The 18,825-nt window shown below is 43.4% G+C and overlaps 1 protein-coding gene across 1 annotated transcript; it reads right to left on the bottom strand.

The window, feature by feature from the left end:
- Positions 1-1,649: 1,649 nt before the first annotated feature.
- Positions 1,650-7,664, bottom strand: LOC111144089 (C-C motif chemokine receptor 2). The gene is made up of 2 exons (XM_022498199.1): positions 7,561-7,664; positions 1,650-3,684 (listed from the first exon to the last, which is right to left on the bottom strand). Exon 2 carries the CDS (start codon positions 3,671-3,673, stop codon positions 2,552-2,554), a length of 1,122 nt encoding a protein of 373 aa, XP_022353907.1. The 5' UTR covers positions 3,674-3,684; positions 7,561-7,664; the 3' UTR covers positions 1,650-2,551.
- Between the last annotated feature and the right edge of the window lie 11,161 nt (positions 7,665-18,825).

Here is an 18,825-nt window from a genome sequence, read left to right as displayed (position 1 = left end):
GGACTTGATCCCAGGGACCTGAGATCATGACCTGAGCCGAAGGCAGCGGCTTAACCCACTGAGCCACCCAGGCACCCCCATAAGAAACTCTTAATCTCACAAAACAAACTGAGGGTTGCCGGGGATGGGGGAGGGGGGTGGGGGGGTGGGGTTATGGTCATTGGGGAGGGTATGTGCTATGGTGAGTGCTGTGAAGTGTGTAAACCTGGCGATTCACAGACCTGTACCCCTGGGGCTAATAATACATGATATGTTAATAAAAAAATCCCCAATATTTACATTTCATCATCCAAACCAAATTTCATGTATTCATGAGGATACTACAAATAACGGAAGGCAAAGCATGCTCTCCCCACCCCAGACATGCGCACTTCTTTCTGAAACCTTCTCGAGCCATGAACCAGGAAAGGAAAACATTGTCACTTAGAGCTCCTGAGCCGCCAGGTTCCAGAAACCCTGTGTTTCCTGCTTGTGCCAGATCAGAAATGCACTGGGTCACACGTGTGCACATTCTTAACTTGGCTCGCCCAAGATAAAAATCTTTGCTGACTTAAGTGAGCCAACTCCTCTCCTTTGTAAATTGGGTTTAAAAATTCGACTAGGGGTCAGGGTGACTTAGGAGTTCCCACTCCAAACCGGACAGTTGGAACATGAATGACATTTGCAGAGCACGGAAGGATTTGAACACGATCAACCCATGACTTCCTAGACTTCATAATGATATGGGATTTGTGGCTGCAAGGCTGTGAGAATAAAGACCCAGTTGAGATGCTGCCTGTGGGGTGTGTGCTGTGATTGAAATGGTAGGAGTTAGACGTTACATTGCCATGAGCTCGTAACCCCATAGCCCAGACCCCGGACTCCCCGATCAACAACTGTTCATGCTGAATTGGTAGCCTCCCAAACATACCACAGGCTCCAATGATCTAAGCTCAAAACCAGAATTCTCTCTGTGACTAATACAGTATTTTCAGGATTGGCCTAATAGCAACTCTTAAAATGATATTCTGCCCCATTTGCAAGTTACAGTTCCAGCTTTACTTTTATTTTTACTTTATTATTATTGTTATTTTTACATATGCGAACTCTATGCCTGGACCCAAAAGTGAGGAGCTGGAAGGTAGTTTGGAAAACACTTTCTCCCAATCCTTCTAGAGTCTTCCTTGTGTAGGTCGACCCGATCTGGCTGGTTAGATCCCAAGATTCACAGGCTGGGGGTAAGACTTCTAAGGCAAGGGCCTCTGTCATGTCTCCCGGCCCCTTCTCTGTCCTGGAGACACACCCCAGGACTCCCACCGGTTGCTCCCCATCTCCTGAGCACACGGAGGAGTTCTGGCTGCACCGTTTTCTACTCCCCAAGGCTACTCTCCTGGACCTCCATGAGCTGGTTCTGGGGAAGGGCAATCTTTTGGGCAAGAGTGATATGATGACATCTGGGGGTTGAGGGGGGAGCAGGTGGGGCCAGGGCAGCAGGGACAGGTAACAAGAAGATAAACACAATCAGATACAAAGACTTGAGGCCTCTACAGGTTCTGACATATCCTTCCTGGCCTTTCCTCCTAGTTGATTCTGGAAACATCACTGTGGGGGCAGGGCAGTGGGTGGCGGGGGGGTGGGGGTCGGGGGGGAGGGGCTTACACAGTCTCCCAAGCTCTTGCTCCTGCCTTCCTGATGCAGGGTCATTCACCTTCATGCCTTCTCCCTATCACTACCTGCAAAACTTCCCTTTCCCTGCCCAGACCGAACGAGGGTTTTTATTTTTCATCTCATTATAGACGACACAGACTATATAAACAGACATGTTCATGCGTTTTTACATAGCGGGAATGTGGCTTACAACACACGTGAACAGTGGGGCATGATATTTAAGAGATTTCCAGTGCAGGCTGCATGGTTGTCATGGATAGATGGCAAATTAGTAAAAATGTGTCATGTACTTACACGGGAGAGGTGATCGGACCCAAAAGAAGCTCTCAGAGGGTTCTTGGGGTTCCCAAGCTCTCCCTGAGCCGGTGGGGCCTTCCAGGTTAATATCAGTGGGAGGCAGGGCTGGGGGTAGCACAACTATCTGGCTGGACCAACGAAGACCTTCCTTTCCTCCTCACCCAGGCTCAGTCATGCCTACACCTCCCACCTCCTGGCACTTGGCCCTGACCCCACGCCCCCTCAAGCCATCCACTGTGCCCACTCGCCCCCCTCCCCCCTCCAGCTGAGCCCCTGTCTAAAGGGATAGCATTGCAGAGCTACTGAAGCGAAGGTGAAGGCTGGGAGAAGCACATAAGTATTTTCCAGATGTGGCATTTTTCAGGAACTGGGAGGAGCTCATTGGAGAAGTCCTGGTCTCTACCCACAGTTGTTCTGGACTATCCCCTGAGTGTGCGTTGGCTACCCAGGGAGGGACAAAGTCTGTCTTGGTGCCCGTGACCCTGAGGTTCCTGGGCACTCACCTCAGAGGCTCACAGGCCTCCCTTCTTCAACAGACCTTTGAGGCTTTATTATCATAAACCGATTGCCGTCCTCCATCAAAAACAAGAAGCAACCTGCTACTCCTCTACAAGCCAACTGAGACCTCCTGTTCCCCCGTGGAAGGCGTGTATGTGGAGCTCACTCGATCCGTGGGCTCCCCATAGAAGACTGGGCACTGTTTGCAGAGGTGTTTGGCGATGTGCTTCCGGAAGAACATGGAGAGGTACCTTCTGAACTTCTCCCCCACGAAGGCGTAGATGATGGGGTTGACACAACAGTGCGTCATCCCAAGGGTCTCCGTCACCTGCATGATTTGGTCCAGCTGACGGGTGCTCTGACAGTTGCTCACATTAAAGGACTCCTGGAAGGTGCTCAGGAGAAGCACGATGTTGTTGGGAGCCCAGAAAAGAAAGTAAACAATCATGATCACAAAAATGAGCTTCACTGCTTTGTGCCTCTTCTTTTCGTTTCGGCACCGAAGCAGGGTCTTGAGGATGGCCGAGTAGCAGACGACCATGACGAGCAAGGGCAGGACCAGGCCCAAGGTGGTCCTCATGATTGTATGGAAATTCTTCCATGCTTTTGGAAATTGAGAGCTGCACAAGGTAATATTATGCTCCTCTTCCAGTCCCCCGAAGACGATCCCGGGGAGAGCAGCGAAGACGGCCACCACCCAGGTGACTCCACTTGTCAACACCCCAAAGGTGACCGTCCTGGCCTTTAATGCAAACACAGCGTGGACGATCGCCAGGTACCTGTCGATGGTCAAGAGGATGATGAAGAAGTTTCCTCCAAAATACCCAACATGATACAGCCCGGTGAATGACTTACACATCACCTCCCCCAAGAGCCACCCGTGCACGGCGTAGTAGGCCCAGAACGGGATGGTGAGAAGGAAGAGCAGGTCGGAGATGGCCAGATTGAGCAGGTAGATGTCAGTCATGCTCTTCAGCCTTTTGCAGTTGATGAGGATGAGGACAACCAGCATGTTGCCCACGAAACCAAAGATGAACACCAGTGAGTAGAGCGGAGGCAGGAGCCCAACTACAGTCTGTCTCACATTGTCCTTCAGACAGGGCAAGCTGTAATCATAGTCATAATTGGTGGTGGGTTCTTCATTGCTGGCCTGGATATTGGATGTAAACAGAGAATGCGACGTGGGCTGCGTGCTGTAGCCGGCCTGGGCAAACATGCCATTGTCATCCATCTTTCTCCGTGCTGTAATCAGAGAACAAAATGATAGCATGCCACGTAACCTTGCAGTCCCCACGCTTAAAAAGATCCTCGCTCTGGATCAGTGATGGCCTGGTCTTTGTCTCTGCTTTGCAACTGTGTCCTGGAAAGCTCCTATGCTGGCTGATCACTTCCCTTTATTCCTGGGAGCAGACGCTAGCTGTCTCCCCACCAGCCGTTTCTCAACACCCTGGGCCTTCCCAGAGGACCGGACTCTCATGGTACAGTTCCCTGTGCCCCTCTGCCTCTTCTGCAGGGGAGGTGGTGGAGGGGTTGGGGAGCACGCGGGCCGGTGACCCATTCCTGGAAGGCAACGAGGAAGGGCATTCTGCAAGCAGACCTCTGAGAATGCTTTTCCCCGACAAGAGAGATGCAGCAGAAACCCAGGCCTGCCCCCTCCACTTCTGGAGCCTGTCTTGTGAAGGCTTGGTGTTTGGGACCCTGAATGAAAGACTCAGAATGGAGCAAAACCAGGCGGAGTCCCAACGCCACCAAGTCATAAGCCCAACCTTGAACTGCTTATGAACTGCTCAACGCATTCTCTAATTTCTTGTGATTTGAAAAGTAATAAGCCCTTGTTTTTAAGCTACTGTGAGTTCCATGTTCCGTTACTTGCAGCCAAACGCCTTCTAACTAGCTCTCAACTCTCTGCCTCCACCTCCCCGCCAAAGCTTCCTGGGTGAGGTTGCCATGACAACCCAACTACCAAATGCCCCAGCTCTGCTTCAGCTTCATCCTCGATGAGTGTTGGATCCTTCTGCTAAGTTCTTCCGTTTAAAACTCATTTGCCTTCTGGGAGGTGCGTGCCTACCTCGTGCCTCCTTATCCACTTGCTTTGTTGGTGTCTCCTTCCCCTGCCCACCCTGGGAGAACCCCCAGGCAGGATCCTTGGCTGCCATGTCTTTTCCTGCCACCTGTTTATTCTCGACCCCAAGTTCTTGCTGACTCGTGTTGTCTAATCTCGGGTTTTAGGCGCCCTGAATGCCAACGCATCCCAATGCTCTGCCTTCTACCTCTACGTCTTTCAACCTCTACCTTACCACCTTTCAACCTCTACGTCTCAGAGCTGAATTTCCCATTGCCTCCTGCATGGCTCCCCATGGGTTTACCTATTCAACCAGCATTTACTGAGCACTTACAGTGAGCTGAACTCTGTTCTATACTACTGTCCTTATCACTGTCATGTGAATTCTACCTCATAAACACCTCCAGGCTCAGCTCCTCTGCACCTCGATCAGCTGCCACTGTCTTGGCTTAGACCTTCCCTATTTCCATCGTTGTTGTTGTCTTGCCTTGCTTACAGATTATTCCTGACCATGCTCCCTTTCAACCTGTCTTCCCCAAGGCTAGCAATGGGATCGTGTGCTTCTCAACTGAAAACCGCAGTCCTACACATTGTAGGTGGCGGGACCTCCAAGGCAATGCTCAGACCATTCGTCAGTCTTTTCTGTCTGTCTTTCTTTCTTTCCTTTTTTTTTTTTTTTAAAGATTTTATTTTATTTATTTGACACAGAGAGAGAGAGCACACAAGTAGGCAGAGCAGCCGGCAGAGGGAGAGGGAGAAACGGACTCCCCGCTGAGCAGGGAGCCTGATGCGGGGCTTGATCGCAGGACTCTGGGATCATGACCTGAGCCCAAGGCAGACGCTTAACCCACTGAGCCACCCAGGCGCCTCTCATCAGTCTTTTCTATGCTCACTTCTCAAACCCCAGGTCCTGTGCTCCCACCCCATCCGTCTTCCATCCATTTCCCTGCAAATTTACCTGCTTCAGTGGTTTTGCATAAGCTTGCCCTCTGTCTAGAACGTCTGGTGAATTCCTAGTCTTCTGCCAGTACTTCTTGCTCAAACTCCCCTTCTCTGTGAAGCCAAACCTCCTCTGCTAACGAATCACTCCCATCACCTCATAACATATGCCTCTAAACAAGCCCTTATCACACGATCTCCCACACGCTGTACGCCCCTTGAAGTCCAGATCATGTTTCTGTTTCCAGCTCTGACAATATAGCATCTGGCTAAAGGAGGCACCAATAAATGTTAATTGAAGAAATTCATGAAAGTCTTTATACTGAGTATAACATCTAACATCATTAGACTTGATTCTCAAGAATATTCTTTTTGTTTTTCTTTTCCTGGTAGTAACTGTGAATTGGTTTTTATCTTTGTACACACCTTATTCTTCAATTTCTCTTATGATCCATACATTTCATAGACCTTGCATTTTACTAAGCCAGATTCTTGGAAATCTGCTGCCACTAAAGAAGACTTCTAATCAAGCTCCCGGGGGATGGGGAGGAGAACGTACCCACCTCAAGAATTACATCTATGATCATTAATTGAATGCTCCTTAAGCTTCAGGTGCTGCGTTAAATACTGCGCATGAATTAGTTTAATATTTGCAAAGCTTTTGTGAGCAAGTATTTTTATATCTTACAAGTGAAGAAATTCAAAATTTAAGCATGGGCAAGTTAAAAGACTTTCCTAAATTCACAAAACAGGTAATAGAGGAGCTGGATTTTGAACCTGGGGCTATTCTGTGACGAAAGACCACAGGAGCTCCTATCTCCAGGCTGGGAGAGCAGAGGTGGACATGGAATAGGTAATGATTTTCTAGGTAGGCATGGAGCCTTGCACTTCTTTGGCATGTAGACTTACATGCCACACATTCACCCCCATGAGCATGTCCCACATACACATGCAGAAGTGTGAGCATGTGTACATGTGAACACACACACCCAAATAAGCTCCACAAGGGCCAAGAACTTTGTCTTGCAATGAAGTATCTTGGTGCCCCAGAGCCCGATCCGGCACTTAAAGCCTGCTAAATAAATATCATTTCTGTAAGTGAGTGACAGAGATCCAGCAGGCTGCAAGGTGCCAGAAAACACAATGGCCCACTGTGGACTAGCTCTGGGGCAATCCAGTGGGAGACCCGTATAAAAACTAAGATACTGGGGATCCTTGTACACAGCCCCTTATGTGCAGCACACCCTTGGGGCTGTTCTGTAACCACCACAGGACTGGCCTCCTCATCTGGATTGGGAAGTGTGGACTGGACCGGTGTTTCTCAAACGCTGGGCTTTGGATCACACAGGAAGTCTGTCAGTCAGAAATGCACGCTCAGCCCCTCTGGTGATTCAGAGGGGGGGGGGGGGGGGGGGGGGAAAGGGTAGGGCTCGAGGGGGCCAATTGCCCTGACCACTTCCACCGTGTGTTCTCTCCACATTGCTGTTTATTTGCACTGGCTTCTCAACTACCAGCCACCTCCTCCTCCACGACTTCTCCCCAGTCACTCCTGCACACCTAGCTCCTGGCACAGCAGATGCTTGTGAGGTGTCACTTTCAAGTGTCAGGACACATCCTGAATTGATTAAAAGTTGCCGCTCAGAAAAGAGATTCCTCACTTCAGCCCCTGTGGGCTCCTGAAGTGAGGCAAGAGGCCCAGTTTGGTTCAGGGCTTGAACCATCACGTATACAGACTGTGAAGGGGGAGGGGCAATATTTGGGATAGAAAGTTCCAGCTCTTTAAAGCCCTAGGGGGCTGGGAGGGGCGGAGTGAGAGGAGCAGCAGCTGAGAGAAGCCTGAGAGTCCTTACACTTTGTGACTGTCTTCTTTAGTACTCTGTCCTCTCACGTGAGCCCCGTGGGGTGGTCTTGCCCTGATCTGCACTTGTTCACTGCCACCTGGGTCTCTTCAACATTTATGGTGCAGACACCACACTCCAGACTTTTCTTCTCCAAGACCATCCCCCAAGGTCCTAAGCTATGCAACCTTCAGGATGCTCCCAGGCCCTGCATCTCCAGTGTTGGGATGCTTTGAGCCCATGATTCATAAAGGAATGGAAAAAACACCCACAACTCACCGGCGAATGTCTTCTCCCAAGTGGCACAGGAGGGTCAGGCTTCTCAGCAACTGAACCAAACAGATCTGGAGGTAGAAACTTGGTGTGCAGAAGTAGGAAATAATATTTCCTGCAGAAGAGGAAGGCGGAGATAAAACAGCAAGTAATGGTAAAGATTTGAAAAAAAAAAAAAAAAGAATGATATAGTTCTTCTTTTCCAGCCAGGAACATTGTACACTAGGTTGAGGTCTCCAGAGTAATATTAATTTTGAAATCTTACTTATGCAACCATGAGTGTGAGTCAGGCAAACCCTGTACATCTGCTCCTCTGTCTAACAACTCTGGGCTTCTTTATCTTGTGGGTCTCTATATCTGGCAATCTTCTCTCTTCTGCCAGTGATAATTTGCATGAAATGAGCACAACAGAACTCCATTTTCCAGAGGATAAATGCTAACAGCAGAGCTGTTGGTGATGGTGGAGAAAACAGAATGAGTTTTATGACCATGCACACTGTTGACATTATGGAATTGGGATCTAATTGGAATTTTTCTTTTTCTTCTTCTTTTTTTTTTTTTTTGTGATGTTTACCAAAAGGGAATGCAAAATGGTCTCTTGTATGAGATGTCCTTAGCAAGAAGGCCTCAGTTATTATAGGTTCCACTCCCCAGAAAGAAGTTTTTCTAAAAGAAAACACCAAGGAGATTCAGGGAGGATGGTGGCATAGGAAGCACCAGAAATCTCTCTCCCCACCCAGACAACTGCTCTGACAGAATCTGTCTGATCTAACTATTCTGGAATCTACTGAAGGCCTGCAACTGTCAAGAGGAGGCTTGGATGATCAATTGCAGTTAACTTTGGTCAATTTCAGGTTTTGACACAGTAGCCGCTACCCATCCCCCACAACCTCATCTTGACACATGATATATAAAAGTACTTCTGCAACACCAACAACCAAAAGAGGTGAGCCATACAAGATCAGAGTTTTGTGTGTTGTTAAGCTGTGTGATATTAAGCTGGTATAAATTGAAATTAAAATGTTCTAATTATGCTACCCCCCATGGTAACCACAAAGAAAATAGCTTTAGAACAGACACAAAAGGAAATAAAAGTGAATTTAAGCATTTTATTACAACACACACACACACACACACACACACACACACGAAGACAGTAGCGCAGAAAACGAGGGACAAAAAACCATAAGTATGCATATAGGAAAAAAAATGGCAAAATGACAGAATTAAGTCCCTCGTTATCAGTAATTACTTTAAATGTAAATGCATTAAATTCTCCAATCAAAAGATAGAGAATAGTAGAATGAATAACAAAACAAAATATGTTCTAACTATATGTTATCAACAAAAGACTAATTTTTGATCCAAACACACAAATATATTGAAAGTGAAAGGATGGAGAAAATATTAACTAAAAGATGTGAAACAAAAGAGAGCAGGGATGACTATACTAAGATCAGACAAAATAGACTTTAAATCGAAAAAGTTTACAAGACACAAAGACAGATATTACTTATTAATAAATGGCTCAATACAGCCAGAAGATACAACAATTGCAAATATTTACACCTGGTGACAGATCATCAAAATATATGAAGCAAAAACTGACAGGACTGAAGGGGGGAAACAGACAGTTGCACAATAATAGTTGGAGATTTCAACACCACATTCTCGATAACGAATAGAACAACCAGATGAAAGATAAATAAGGAAGCAGAGGGTTTCAAGAACACAATAAGCCACCTGGATATGGCAGTCAGATATAGGATACTCTACCCAAGAGTAATAGCACACACATTCTTCTCAAGTGTTTCTAGGACATTTTTCGGGAGAGGCTCTATAGGAACTAGATAGACAACTTCTCAAAAAAGCAAAGATTAACAACTGTTGATGAGGATGTGGAGACACTGAAATTCTTGTGTGCTCTTGTGGAAATGTAAAATGGCAGAGCTGCTGTGCACAACAGTATGGTGGCTCCCCCAAAACATAAAAATAGAATTATTATGTGATCCAACAATTCTACTCGGGTTGCATACTCAAAAGAACTGAAAGCAGAGTCTTGAAGAGATATTTATATACCCACGTCCATAGCCATATTATTAGTCACAATAGCTTAAACATGGAAAAAATCCAACTGTCTACCCACAGAATGAATGAGAAAAATGTGATATATGCATGCAATGGGATATTATTCAGTCTTAGGAAGGAGATTCTGACATCTGTTACAACACAGAAGGTCTTTGGGGACATTATGCTGGGTGACATAAGCCAGTCACAAAAGACTGGATGATTCCACTTACATGAGATACTTAGTTAAAATCATAGAGACAGAAAATAGAATGGTGGCTTCCAAGGGCTGGGGTGAAGGATTAATAGGGAGTTAGTGCTAATGGGTGCAGAGTTTCAGTTTTACAAGACGAGATGAGTTCTGGAGGTGGGTAGTGATATGGGTGGCAACATCTCTTTTTTTTAAAATATATTTTTTAAGACTTTATTCATTTATTTGACAGAGATAACGATCACAACGAGGCAGAGAGGCAGGCGGCGGCGGGGGTGGGGAAGCAGGCTCCCTACTGAGCAGAGAGCCTGATGTGGGGCTCGATCCCAGTACCCTGAGATGATGATCTGAGCCAAAGGTAGAGGCTTAACCCTCTGAGCCACCCAGGCACCCTGGATGGCAACATTTCAAATGTGTTCAATGCCATTGAATTGTAAACTGAAAAATAGTTAAAATGGTAAGATTTTATGTTTTATGAACATAATACACATATTTATTTTACCACAATAAAAAAAGAAAAGGAAAATATAAATCACCACTAACAGCACAAATCCTGCAATTGAGGCATCTATACTTAGGAATATTCCTCAGGTCCCGCAGGGAAAATTGAGCCATCTGAGTTGGCTCCAGACAACTTCTGGAATTCAGCAGAGCTGGGGTGAGGATCCTTATGCTGTAGCCTTGGCAATTTTCTAAGCTTTGATTTTCCCAGCTGTAACATAGGAGTAATAAGGCCTCTGGGGTCTGTGGTTGAAATGGATACAAAGCAGCTAGTACAGCATCTGGTATGAAGTAGGCACTCAATAGATAGCTAATAGTAGCTAACAACAACAACAATAAAATTCTCAGTGCAATCCAGGGGTTCTTTCTGGATTTCTATTTGCTATAGCCATGTATCCTGCATAAGACCTGGTTTTTGTGCGAAGCAAGAAGGGCCTCAGGTTTCTCCTTAGAAGATAGCTTCTTGCTTGATCAGGAACATAAAAAGTTCCCCAGGTGTCTCCTAATGTGATTTCTGAGTGGGGATCTGAAGGGTCTTTCTGAGACTTTAATAGTCAAGACCCTGGTATTTTGCGCTTGTTATTTTCTGTCTTCACACTAAACATCACTGACTCCAGCCCTGTGATATTTATGAACACAGAGGCACAGAGATAAGGGGTGGCAGAGCCAGGATTTGAATGTCTGGTTTATTTCTGGCACAGGGGACAGATGGCACACTTGGCTACCTGTTTTGAAGACACAGTGTAAGGCTGAGTGTCTGTACAGAAGGGTAGGCAGGGTTAAAAGAATCAGCAGGTGGGTGAGGTGTCCAAAGATTAGTGGGAACTCTTCCCCTATGCTTCAAGGGTCAAACCATAAATATCACCTGAGCCCTGTTGAGAGCTGAAGGTAGAAAGATACAGCTGCTGCTACAACTTCTGCAGGGCAGGAGAAGAGCAGGAGCAGAAGTCCCCTGACCTCCTGCCGGTGCCTGACCCAACAGAAAAGGGAGCAGTGAGGGTACAGGTGATGTAGCCTGTAGGTGTCAGCTTCCTGGAAATCAGAGTAGATCTCGGGGAGCATGACTAATAACCACTCAGCTATCACGTCAAACTTTTTTTTGGTCACTCTGTTCTTACCTGGTCCATGCAGATAGTTTAAAAATTGGGAACCATGGGGCGCCTGGGTGGCTCAGTGGGTTAAAGCCTCTGCCTTCGGCTCATGTCATGATCTCAGGGTCCTGGGATCGAGCCCCGCATTGGGCTCTCTGCTCATTGGGGAGCCTGCTTCCCCCCTCTCTCTCTGCCTGCCTCTCTGCCTACTTGTGATCTCTCTCTCTGTCAAATAAATAAATAAAATCTTTAAAAAAAATTGGGAACCAGGGTAAGTACACCTTAGGATTCTTTATGCATATTGAGAGAGTTAGGAACGATGCTTTTCCGGGAGTTTGAGGGCATCATATTCACCTGTTGGCACTGGGTTGACGAGTTCTGAAATTCTCAGTGTGGAAGATAGGTGCAGCCTTTTGAGCAGGCTTGGGGGAAAGTGTGTCAGCAGCCTCTCATATCAATAGATCAGCCTCCTATCATGGCTGTGGTCACCTTAAGGTGACCTTGGGCAGGGACTAGGGGACACTTTGTTCTATAAACCAATAAAATAAAAACAGTTCACACTCCCTGAATGAAGAGGGAAGAACCAGACCAACACCAGCCATGAGAAGGTTAAGATTCTTATTTATCTGTACTCTGAAGGTCAGTAGCGAGTTGGGGGTTAGATCATTGACACTGAAAGGTGGGTTTATTCTAAGAACCTCTCTCACCTTGCACAGATGCCGATATTTAGCTAAATGAAAACATGGGGAAGAGTGTAGCTGGAAAGAGTTGCTGCCAAGGCGAGAAGACAGGAAATGTTTATCAACAGCCTCAGATTACTGTGATGACTCTCCGTATAACTAACTCCCTTACTGATCTGTGATGGATTTGTTCAGCTGACACCTTTAGAAGATAAATTCTTGCCTTTTTTTTTTCAACACAGATGCTTTGGTTGATTGTGGTTTCTATGGTTTTCATGCTTCCTGTGACCTACTAAAATAGATCAGTGTGTTCTAGGATTTTACATCTTCAATTTTGGTTAAAAACATTGATCTGGACTCATATGATACCCACAGAAAGAACCCAGCTATACATTCCTACGTGCTCTGGTCATGCTTCCGTAATAAAAAGAATACAAATTATTTCCATTATTGTCCCAAGTGACAAAGTAACACAACAGCAAGAAAGCCCAGAAACTGCAAATGGTTTTTGGGAAGGGGAAGTGTCAAAACAGAAGATAAGCATGAATGTCTCTCTCCTCCTCTAAGTTCATCACCATCTTTAGTGAACCAAGAGGGACAAGAATATGTGATAAAAAAAAAAGAAATAAAAACAGGTAATTTAAGTCTCTATTAGCTGAGAGTGTGAAGGTAGTAGATGTGATGTTTCCATTCCTTGAGACCAAATCAACTTTGGAAAATAAAGGTGAAGTCAAGATCTTTAAAACATCTACTTGCTGAAAACCCCTCTCAAGTGGCTTAAGAGGATGTTGTTTGAACCCTGTAGTAGGGAGATAATCTTGTGTTCTTCTACAGCCCTTGTGTATCTTCTACAAGATGATCTTGTGCTTTTTCAACTACTCTGAGACTAGACTCAGACCTTAGCCTTGGAGAGGGTCTGCTCTAGAGAGGAGGCTGTGGCTGGGGATGGGTCAGGACGCGGTAATTGGAAGGTATTTTTAGAGACCCCCTAAGACATGACAGCAGTGGGGGGGGGCTGGTTCTGGGGAAGCAGAAGTTAGAATTCACTGTCACCACCATCACCTGCCCTCCCCCAAGGCATGGTGAGTAGGAGGAGGATGGGGTGACTGCCTACAGGATGAGGTTTCAAACATGGCATTAGGGGACATAGTTACTCTTCTCCCACCTCTGACATCATTTGAGTGTGGCTTCTGAGGTGTCCCAGGGAGGGGTACTATGCTGTAGCCATCTGAAAAGAGCTCAAATAGTGCTCTTTGCAGATTCTGGTGGCATGAGAAGAAACCCACAAATCTGGATGTGGCAGAGATTCTGATTGGAGGGTGTGACTGACGCCTCACCCTGAGCGGGCATGGGTGATAGAAGATAGACCCTTCCCAAGTATGGCTAGTTAAAGATGTGCCCAATTGCTGTTCGCTTTGCAGGAATAAATACTTGGTGGTGGGAAAAGGACAAGTTTGGAAGGACAAATAATTCATAATGCAATATACACACACACACACACATATATGTATATACATACATATGTGTATATATATTAAGGTAATGCATGCTGAAAGCAAAGTTTGGTTCTTTAAAAAGATCAACAGAATTGACAAACCTCTATGCTAACTGTGAAAAAAAGAAAAGACATAAATAACTAAAATAAGATGAAATTGATTACTAGTGAATTTACAGAGTAAAAAAGATTATAAAAGAATATTATGTACAACGTACACTAACAAATTCAATAATACGGACAAATGAAACAAAATGGACAAATTCCTAGAAACATATAAGTTACCAAAAAGTGACTCAAAAACAAATAGAAAATCTAAAAAGTTGTATTAAAAATAAGGGGATTAAATCAGAAATTAAAAAGCTCCCAACAGAGAAATGCCCAGGACTGGACTGCTTCATTGGTGAGTTCTACCAAAGATTTAAAGAAAAATTAACATCAGTATTTCTCAAACTCTTCCCAAAAATAGAAGAGGAGGGGACACTTCCTAACACATTCTATGAAACAAGAATTACCCTTTTAGTAAAGCTGGACAAAGACACCACAGGAAAACTGCAGATCAATATCCTCTATGAATATAGAGGCAAAACTCTCAACAAAATACTAGTAAACTGAATCCAACAACACATTAAAAGAATTATACTCCATGGCCATGTAGGATTTATCCAAATAATCCAAGGGTGGTTCAATACAGGAAAAATCAGCCAATGTTATACACAACATTAACAGAATAAAGAAACAAATATGATCATCTCAACTGGCACAGAAAAAGCATTTGACAAAATTCAACAGCCTTCCATAACAAAAATGTTCAAAAAAGTAAGAATATGAGAAAACTGCCTCAACATGATAAAAGATTTGTGAAACCCCTAAGCTAGTATCAGACTCAATGGTAAGAGACTAACACCTCCTCTCCCCCCAAGATCAGGAACAAGACAAGGATGCCCACTTTCACCACTGTTATTCAGCACTACACTGAAGTTCTGGCCAAAGCAATCAGGAAAGAAAAGGAAATAAAAGGAACTCAAATTGGATGGATGACATGGAACAGATGACATGATCCTATATATCGAAAATCCCAAGGGATCCACAAAAATACCTCAAAGAACCAATAAATAAATTCAGCAAAATTACAGAAAATAAAATCAATACACAAAAGTCTGTTATGTTTTTATATACCAGCAATGAATAATCTGAAAAGGAAATTAAGAAAACAATTCCATTTACAGTAATATCAAAAAGAATAAAATATCTGGAAATAAATTTAAACAAAGGGGTGAAATACTTGTACACTGAAACCATAAAACATTGCAGAAAGAAATTAAAGAAGACGTAAATAAATAGACGGACAGTGCATATTCAAGGATTGTAACACTTAGCATTGTTGGGATGGCAGTAGTGCCCAAAGCTGTCTTAAAGATACAATGCAATTCCTATAAAAATTCCAATGGCTTTTGCAAAAATAGAAAAGCTGATCTTTGAATTTGTATGGAATTGCAGGGAGCCCTGAAGAGCCAAAACAATCCTTAAAAAATAGTAATCATAACACCAACAACAGAAAACAACTTGGGAGGACTCCAGCTTCCCGATTTCAAACATACTACAAAGCTACATTAACTAAAACAGTGTGGCCCTGGCATAAGGATAGACCTACTGATCGGTAGAATGTAATGTAGAGTCCAGAAGTAAAGTCCCACATCTGTTGTCAATTAATTTTCAACAAGGGTGCCAAGACCACTAATTAGAGAAAGAAATTCTCTTCAACAAATGATGTTGGAACAACTGGATATCCACATGCAAAAGAATGAAGTTAGACCCCTTCCTCACATCATATGTAAAAATGAACTCAAAATGGATCAACAATGTAAATATAAGAGCTTAAAACAGTAAAATTCTTAGAAGACAACATAGAGGTAAATATTTATGACCTCTGATTTTGAATGAATTCTTAGACATGACACCAAAAGCATGAGTGACAACAACAACAAAAAATAAGTAGAATGAACTTCATTTGGAGCACTGGGTGTTATAAGCAAACATTGAATCATGGAACACTCCATCAAAAACTAATGATGTATGGTATGACTCAGATCACATAATTTAAAAATTATTAAAAAGAATTAAAAACCTTTGTGCATTAAAGATGTTACCAGTAAAGTAAAAAGACCACCTATAGGATGAGAGGAAATATCTGCAAATCATGTATCTGCTAAGCCTCCAGTTTCTGGAAAGTATAAAGAATGCCTATAGCTCAAGAGCAAAAAGGCAAACAACCCAATTTAAAAATGAGCAAAACACTCAAAAAGACATGTTTTTCCAGAGAAGATGAACAAATGGCCAGTAAACACATGAAAAAGTGCTCGACATCATTAGTCAGTAGAGAATTGAAAATCAAAACCACGATGAGACACCCATTAGGTATAGAAGTATTCATACCCACTAGGATGGGTATAGTTTATTTCAAAAAGGAATAACAAGTGTTGATGAGAATGTGGAGAAATTGGGACTCTCTTAAGTTACTTGATGGGACAGTATCATGGCACATCAGATTTGGAAAACAGTGTGACAGTTCCTAAAAAGAATTAAACATAGAATTATCACATGACCCTGCAATTCCCATTCTAGATATATATCCCTCAAAACTGAAAACCGGGGGTGCCTGGGGGCTCAGTGGGTTAAAGCCTCCACCTTCGGCTCAGGTCACGATCCCAGGCTCCTGGGATCAAGCCCCGCATCGGGCTCTCTGCTCAGCGGGGAGCCTGCTTCCCCCTCTCTGCCTGTCTCTCTGCCTACTTGTGATCTCTGTCTGTCAAATAAATAAATGAAATCTTTAAAAAAATCCAGATCTAAAAAAACCAAAAAACAAAAATTTGAAAACCGATAATCAAATACTGCCACACAAATGTTCATAGCAGTACTTGTTCCCAATAACCAAAAGATAGAAACAACCCGAATGTTCATCGACAGATGAATGGATAAACAAAGGGGTCTATACATACAGTTATCCATAAAAAGGAATGAAGTATAGATACAGGGTACAATGTGGATGAGCCTTAAGGACATCATGCTAAGGGAATGAAACCAGACAGGAAAAAGCCACTCATATGTGACTCTAATTATATGGAATGTCTGGAATAGGTAAACCCATAGAAACAGAAAGCAAATTGGTGGTTTTTGGAGCTAGGGAGGGTAGAATGAGGAGTAGGCATCCCAATTGGTACAGGATTTTATTTTGGGATGATGAAATATTCTGGAAGTAGATTGAGGGGGTTGTGCAATGTTGTGAATGTACACCTTCCTTGTTGTCTGAAATGTGTAAGTTTTTGATGTTATTTATATGGCATTGTAGTCAAACATATATATACTTTTGTCTCTTTTCATTTTTCCACGAAGGAAGTCAGAAGTTTTTCCATATTATAAATTCTTTGCGAACATAATTTTAATGGCTGCATACTGTTCAAATGATAAAATAGTTCATTCATTCATTCAGTCAATAAATACTCAGAATCTATATCATTTTATATTCCCAGTCCACCATAGATTGGACCATGTACATAAAAAGATGAATCAAACATATCACAAGAAACTTTTGTGTCCAAGTGTGGTAAGCAGATGTTAAGTAAATAAAAATATATAAATATAAAATACAAATTTTAGTAAGTGTACGGGCAAAAACAAACAGGTTCCTATGAAATCTAATTTATAATGGAGAGCCAGGATAAACTTCTTTGGAAAGTAATACTTTTTAAAAAGGATTTTATTTATTTATTTGACAGACAGAGATCACAAGTAGGCAGAGAAGCAGGCAGGGAGAGAGAGGAAGGGAAGCAGACTCCCCGCTGAGCAGAGAGCCTGATGTGGGGCTCGATCCCAGGACTCCGGGATCACTACCCGAGCTGAAGGCAGAGGCTTTAACCCACTGAGCCACCCAGGCACACCGGAAAGTAATAATTTTAACTGATCTTTAAAATATGCAGGGTAAACAGGAGTTTAGCGACAAAAAGATTTAATAATAATGGTGATATTGATGATGGTGGTGGTAATAGTAGATGTTTATGAAGTGCTCACAGGCACTGTTCTAGTGTTGTTCCTATAGTGATCACATTTAGTCCTTGGAACAACCCTATGAGCTCCATGCTATTATTATACTCCATTTTCAGAAGAAAAACTGAAGCAATGAGATTAAGAATCTCTCCCTACGTCAACCTAGGACTGGGACTCCAGCCCAGGCAGGGCATCTCAGCACCCTGCTCTTAACCACCCCATGAAGAATCCAGGCAGAGGGAGCCACACCTCACCAGGAGAACCATACACTTCACCAGCCATACCTTCACCAGGCAGGTGAAGACCTGGAAACAGAAAAGAGTCAGCTAAAAAATTACATGTGTATTTTTGTTTTTATTTTTTAAAGAGTTTATGTATGTATGTATGTAAGTATGTATGTATGTATGTATGTAAGTATGTATGTATGTATTTAGAGCACAAGTGGAGGGAGGGGCAGAGAAAGAGGGAGAGAGTATCTCAAGCAGACTTGAGGTGGGGCTTGATCTCATGACCCTGAGATCATGACTTAAGCCGAAATCAAGACTTGGATGCTAAACTGACTGAACCACCTTGATGCCCCTGTGTTTTCATTTTTAAAATGGAATATTCTGGGACTCCTGGATGACTCAGTTGATTGAGCATCTGCCTTCAGCTCAGGTGATGATCCCAGGGTCCTGGGATTGAATCCTGCATCAGGCTCCTTGCTCAGCAGGGAGCCTGCTTCTTCTTCTGCCTGCTGCTCCCTCTGCTTGTGCTTTCTCTCTCTCTGACAAATAAATAAATAAAATCTTTTTAAAAAAATGGAATACTCAAATATATACAGAAATATTTTTAAAATGACAGAGCAGCCATGCACCTACTGTCCCAACTTTAACAAATCTTATTTTGCTGTGTCCTATTTTAATAAAGTAAAAATTTAGAGCTACAACTGAAGTTATACCTGCCCCTAGTTCCCATTTATCTTTCTCTCTTTTTCTCTTCTCAGTATCAACAATATTCTGAATTGGGTGTTTATTATTCTCATGCATGATTGATTTCTTTTTACTATAGACACAGTATTATTGCTTTGTGTGTTTTAAAATTAAAAAAATTTCTATACTGCTTGTATCATCTGCATCTTTATGATTTTAAGATTTACCTCACTAATTATAATTGCCTCTTTTGGGGAAAATTGGTAAAAGT

The sequence above is a fragment of the Enhydra lutris genome, unplaced genomic scaffold, assembly GCF_002288905.1.
Source record: "Enhydra lutris kenyoni isolate GAN:26980312 unplaced genomic scaffold, ASM228890v2 scaffoldscaffold10, whole genome shotgun sequence".
NCBI classification, from domain to species: Eukaryota; Metazoa; Chordata; class Mammalia; order Carnivora; family Mustelidae; genus Enhydra; species Enhydra lutris.
Note: the sequence above shows the minus strand (reverse complement) of the source record. Positions and strands in the feature narration are given on the sequence as shown.